Source organism: Anoplophora glabripennis, unplaced genomic scaffold, assembly GCF_000390285.2.
Source record: "Anoplophora glabripennis isolate ALB-LARVAE unplaced genomic scaffold, Agla_2.0 scaffold666, whole genome shotgun sequence".
NCBI lineage: Eukaryota > Metazoa > Arthropoda > Insecta > Coleoptera > Cerambycidae > Anoplophora > Anoplophora glabripennis.
The window spans coordinates 154,277-160,526 of record NW_019416750.1 but is presented as its reverse complement, the minus strand read 5'-3'; the positions used below and the strand labels follow the sequence as shown (position 1 = coordinate 160,526).

Below are 6,250 nucleotides of genomic sequence, written 5' to 3'. Positions count from 1 at the left end.
GCCAAGAATAAAAATAAACACTCTTCGTTATATCGTCGAGCTTTCGGAAATGTTTATTTCCTTTTTCAAGACATCTACAATAGATTCATATTACAAACAAAATACATTACATTTTGTAAAAATACTTACTAACATGAGATTAGTTTGAAAAGAGGCTTCATCGCACACAATAAAAACATTTAAAACCTCAATGATGATTATTATAAACAAACAAAATTAAAATCGAAATGCATGTGGACAGACATAAAACAATTTCAGCCGTTACTGACGCTTGAATACAAATTCCAAAAAGAAAACATAGTAACATTTAATATTACCAACTATGTTGCCAACCTTAACTCTGGCGGCAAATTTGAATTTTGTAAAGAACTTTTTTCACTCTCAATTTTTAAAATGTAAGTATAAATTTTGCTTAAGTTATTAATGTCTGATTTTTTATTTAAATTATTTTTTCCCTGTTAATATGAAATATTTCTAAAAAAGTTCTTTTCAATAAATTTTCTTCACTTTTCTTCATATATATATATATAGTACTTTTTCACTCCAACACACCTTCACGCATGCATGTCTCCATAATGGTCACAACACGCTCTTTTTTCATAAAAATAACCTGACTCCTGAAAACCCAGGTGCCGACCTTGTATGCGCCGTAGCGCAAAATCCTGACGGTAGATTTATTTGTGCCCATTAGCTTTTTTGTTCAGGATGTTGAGAACTACCTTTTCCACCAAAAATTAGACCTCCCGACTGAAACCACTTTTCCATATAAAAAGTGCGGGGTCCTTTGACCTAATTCTTATAAAATTAAATCTAAACTGCATTACCTCCTTTGAAATTCCCGCAACCAAATTTTAAGATTATAATTTAATCATGATCTCAGCAGCACCCAACATTATATTCGGGCTGACCAGTAGCCGCTGAACTAAGCGACGCCATCCCTTGCCTGCTTATACGTACCTATGACGAGAGAGTAATCGGAAACGTAAGTCATTTACCAATTCAGAATATTTGCTCCACGACGGGCAAATCCGCATATGCCCGTCGAGTGCTGTATCGGCTAAGGCCAGTTAAGGCTTTTCGCCAGCGATTGGAAATGCACATATGTATGTATATTTATTTGCTGTAATTTTGTTTTAGTAAATGAATTTTTAAACATTAGAACAATTTTTCCCTGGAAAGGTATTAAAGAAAACAAATTTTAATAAATGAAATAATAAACCGTTTTATAATAATGTGTAAATCGAGTTAAAAAATAAATATCTACGGTGCTATGTTAAATATTCTGTGATAAGGATAATTATAATTATTAAGTTTTTTTTAACTAGTTGCTGTTAAACTGAATTAAGAATGATTGCGGAGAAAATTTCAATGTTTTAATAGATTAGAGTTTGTAAATATGGAAGTGATGTAAATTTTTAGGACTTTTAAATCCAATATTTATTTTTTTCTTCAAATAATAAAGAAACTGTGACATAAAAAAAACGTTTGTTTCATTTAATACATTTTTTGAATTTCAATCAGATTTTTAATAAATTATAATATGAGTATACATAAATTGCCTTACGCACCGGGCAAGCCCTTCGGCTTCACTCGTATATTCCTCGAGTACTTACGTATCATCTTGTGATTTGTCATGTCGTTTGTTTATGTTTAACCTAGACCAGATTAGGGTTTCTATACTCCACGGTCGAAATTATAGAGAGTGATTCATCGCTAGCTTTTGGACTAGTAAGGGGGATGAAGTGTGCCGGGAACGAAAATCCATTGGCGTGTCTACGTAAAAGGCAACAAGATATAGAAAATAATGAAAAAAGATAATAAAATATCTAATATGGTTTACGGTTTGCTATAACAGGCACTTTGATCCATTTTAATTATTACAGCATTTTAAAACGTCCCAATTGTGTTTTTTTAATTTATAAATTTATTATAGCCATGGAATTAGACCCCTCGTCTACGCTTATGCTATGACGTTTCTCAGGACGGGTTAAATCAAGTCCGTTTACACCCACTAAAAAAGCATTTCCCTATTCCCTACCAAGTGCAAAAGACAGAGATAGAATATAGGTCGACGTTCAGTGTAACTCGGTCTCTAGACGATTATAGATTCTATCGATGTGCGTAGCGAGCGGCACAAAGATAAATAATATTGAACCGTATAAAAATCATTTTATATTGTATACGCATTATGGTAATAGTGTTTTTATATTATGTCTTAGTCACTCTTTATAATTTCGACCGCGGAGTATAGTGGCGGTTTAGGCAAGTTTTTATTGTTTAATAGTTTGGAGTAAAGTGAAACGGCAAGTGAAATTCACGAATTGGTGAGTAGCAATGTTAATGTATTGTTAATTTTTTTATTAGATAAAAAATTGATGTAATGAAAAAAGTAAAACACCATGGAACTATCTAGGATATTCAGATCTGAAACATATTAATGAATCCTTAAAAAAACAAGAGCGATAGAATTAACATACATATTCATCATTAAAATTTAAATTATTAGGACAAAAAACATTAAAACTTTTCTTGAGTCCGCATTTCCTGAGAATATTTTAAAATATAATAAAGTCGTGGACGAAAATAGACATTGTAAAGCACTTTATTGATATGATTATTTACTTAGCTACACAAGAACAAGATTTAAGGACCATAATGAATCAGATAATTCCATTAATCAAGGCAATTTTCGTGAGCTTGCAAACTTACTTTCAAGGTACGATAATAAATTTAAAGTGTTTTTAGAAAAAAGTATAGTTTTTAGCAGCCTTTCAAAAACTATTCAAAATGATTTAATAGAGAGCATCAATGGAGTAGCATCCAAAATGGTATTTTCAGAAATAAGAAATGCTCTATATTTCGTGTGGCAAGTACCCAAGTGAAACAACGGATGTTAAATGCTTATCCCAGTTATTAGTAATTTTTAGATATGTTCATTGTGGTAAAGTAGTTGAAAGATTTATGGGATTTTTTTTATGTAAGCAAGGGGAAAGAGCTGCGGATTATTTGTTAACAGAAAATTTTAAAAAATTTGATATAGAAAATAAATTAGTAGGCCAGTAGAGTGCAATTATTCCTATATGATGATATGAAGTTACATGAGAGAAAAAATATTTTGCCCACCCATCTCAAAGAATCACGAGCCGCCACTGAAAGACAGGTACATCTAACAAACGATTATTTCGTAAGTTTTTTACATTAATTTCTTACTCACAGTCCTGTTCACTGTCGAGGCTAATTTTTATAGATTTAAGACCATATTCAATCAGTATTGCTTTGACCAAGTTAGCACTTTCTTAATTTTTAATAATGTAATTTCGATAATAATAATTTTAACCAAAAAATGTTGACTTGTTTCTGTTCATTTGTGTGGTCACAGTTTGTTTTATTAATTAATATCAGTCTTTTTTAAAGTGAATGTTTATAAGTTTATTATTGTTATGTTTTCTCAACGTACCATCTTCGTTGTGAAACTCGCATTTCGTAAGTTACCTTCTTTTTGTAATTATAATGTAGATACTAATTAATTTTTTTTATAAAAATTGTAGAACTGAAGAAGAGAATGATTTTCTCGAAAGCTTGAGCCGAAAAATAAAGAGTTTTCAACCTTTATTGTTTTTCCCAAGACTATATTACCCAATTATTTAACCAGAAATTTTGTTTATTAACTAGCTAGTCGCTAATACTTAACAAATATATATAGCACGTTCCGCGTAAGATCGATCAAGGCTCTCGTCAAAATTTGGAGACATTTAATAAATGGTTTTGAGCGTACAAAAATTAGTTCTTCAAGTACTTTGACGCGCCAGGAAATTTTAAAAAAAATCAGGATTCATCAAATAAACTCCCTCCAGTGAACATATTACTGATAAATCCGTCTCCAAATGACTTTAATGGGGACTTTCGAGATCGCTGTTCATAAATCTTAAGTTATTTTCAGACCATTCATGATGGCAATTTTTATAGCTACCGTGTGTCCCCGGATTGGCTTAACTATTCTTGTAAAAAAATTTATTTTTCATTTTTCGACAAAAAGTCATTCTTTATAAAAAATTTTGCTTGTCCTGAAACTTCGAAATCCAGTTTCAAAAGACTAAAAATTTATACGGGGCGCTCATAAAATTGAAAAACCAAAAATTGCCCCANAAACAGAACGGAGTAGGGATGAGATCTCTCTCACACAATAAGCCGTTTCTCACTCTCTACAGTTTTCGGCCATTATTATTATTGTTTGTGCATCAATCGTAATAGTGACGTTTACTATTAACATTAATAAAAAAAATATACACGATATACACTGAATAACACTAAATATAATATAGATGGTAGAAGTGAAATTTCTTTATGAAAAATCTACTAAAATAATCCTAGGAATAATTTATATGGCAAAACAACGTTTGCCGAGTCTTTCTAGTATATATATATAATTATAATGTCTTACCTTGAAGTTTGATAGTAGCTGGAATAGGAAGAACTACACCATGTACAGATTTCGGCATCCATTTTATTTGTGCCGTCAACATTTTGCTGTATAATTTATTTTTAGAGTCCGGATAAAAGTTACATTTAAATGATGCCTTCATAGTAGGTAATATCTCAGCTTTCTTAGGAATGATTTTATAAACATTATCTAAAAAATTAAATTAAAGATTAATATACCTTAGATGCTTTTCCAAGTAAACATTACCATCAGGCCATTTAACTATAACATTATTTTCCAGATTGTTTCGTAGGGTAATAAACTCAATACTTGAATTCATATCTGATTTTAATATTCTTCCAAAATCTATATAATTACGAGACAAGGACACCGGTGGCATACTAATTTTTACATTGGAACAGTCTTGCAAATAAGCTGTATATCCAAAAGTACTTTTAAAGGGTAAAGAATAACTTTGAAAATGTGATGCACTAATATCGTGACACTCGGCTTTATATACTCCACGTAGTTGTATTAACACTGGATCCTGAAAAAGATGTTCCTTTATTATCGTTACAACAGAACTGTTTTTGTTTGAATAATTTATTTCTCCTCATGCCTACAAAAATATACGTAAGCCCTACTGGAAATATTTGTATTGGAATTCGCTATTCACGAAAGACCCATGTTTCAATTTATTGTTATGAAACCATCGCGGCGATACTGGTAATTAAGAAATTTTGATAAAATTGGTTAACATACGAGAATTGATATACAGGGTGGTCCGAATTTTATGCAGGAAACTTCGAGGGCAGATAGATCTCTTTAAAATAATATGTGTTTGCCTTATAAGCACATTGGTCTGGAACGGACCCGTTTTAGAGATACAGGGTGTTGAAGTTGTTAAATAAAATTGAATTTTTGTTTATATCTCCGGAATTTATTAACCGATCTCAATAAAATTTAGTACAGATAATGTATGATAGTAGGCCATACATTCTCTAAAATATGAGCTTTAATAAGGATTAACCGATGGCGTTCAACTGGACAGGGTCACCCCTTTTTTTACAAAAAAAACCTACGCCACTGCATTGTAACTGATTTATATTCTAATGCACAAAATACGTAAAAAAGGTGACCTTAATTTTTTCCCTAAGATTCGCCGTTCTCAAGTTATTCATACGAATACAATCTCCTTGTGGCACACACTTCTAACCATAATATTACAAGAATATTTATGTTTAAAAGTAAGTGCAATTTGTAAGCACATCAACAAAATTATTTACGTTTCTACACCACCTGCGAGGTAGTGTTCTGGCGTGTTTTACAAGTTCACAGAAAATTCGTGTTGAAAAGATATTGTCTGTCTTGAGAATTTTCTTGTGACCAAATATGCAGATTGTGAAAATTCATTACCCCTTGCCTTTGGTAAATGTACATTTATTATTATTTTGATTTAAGCTGTTCTTATTTGTAAAGATAGTGGGTTAGGCTTCCAGGGGAAACTAAAACGCGTAAGGAACTCTACCTTACAGTTGATGTGGAAACGAATGTAAAGAATTTTGTTGATGTGCTTACAAATTCCACTTACTTTTAAGCAAGCATAAACATAAATATTCGTGTAATATTATGGTTAGAAATGTCTGCATAAGGGGATTGTAATGGGATAAATAACTTGAAAACGGCGAATCTTAGGGAAAACATTCAAGTTACCTTTTTACGTATTTTGTGCATTAGAATATAAATCCGTTACAATAACATGTAAAAAATGCAGTGACGTAGGTTTTTTTTATATAAAAAAGAGATTACTCCTGCCAGTTGTACACCACT

The 6,250-nt window shown here is 31.3% G+C and overlaps 1 protein-coding gene across 1 annotated transcript in view; it reads right to left on the bottom strand.

Moving 5' to 3' along the window:
* Window positions 1–4,523, bottom strand: part of LOC111691901 — a 16,012-nt gene extending 11,489 nt beyond the window's left edge. The window contains exon 1 of the mRNA XM_023455409.1: window positions 4,442–4,523. Within this exon, the coding sequence (XP_023311177.1) occupies window positions 4,442–4,523 (82 nt within the window). The remainder of the gene's footprint in view (window positions 1–4,441) is intronic.
* Window positions 4,524–6,250: the final 1,727 nt, after the last annotated feature.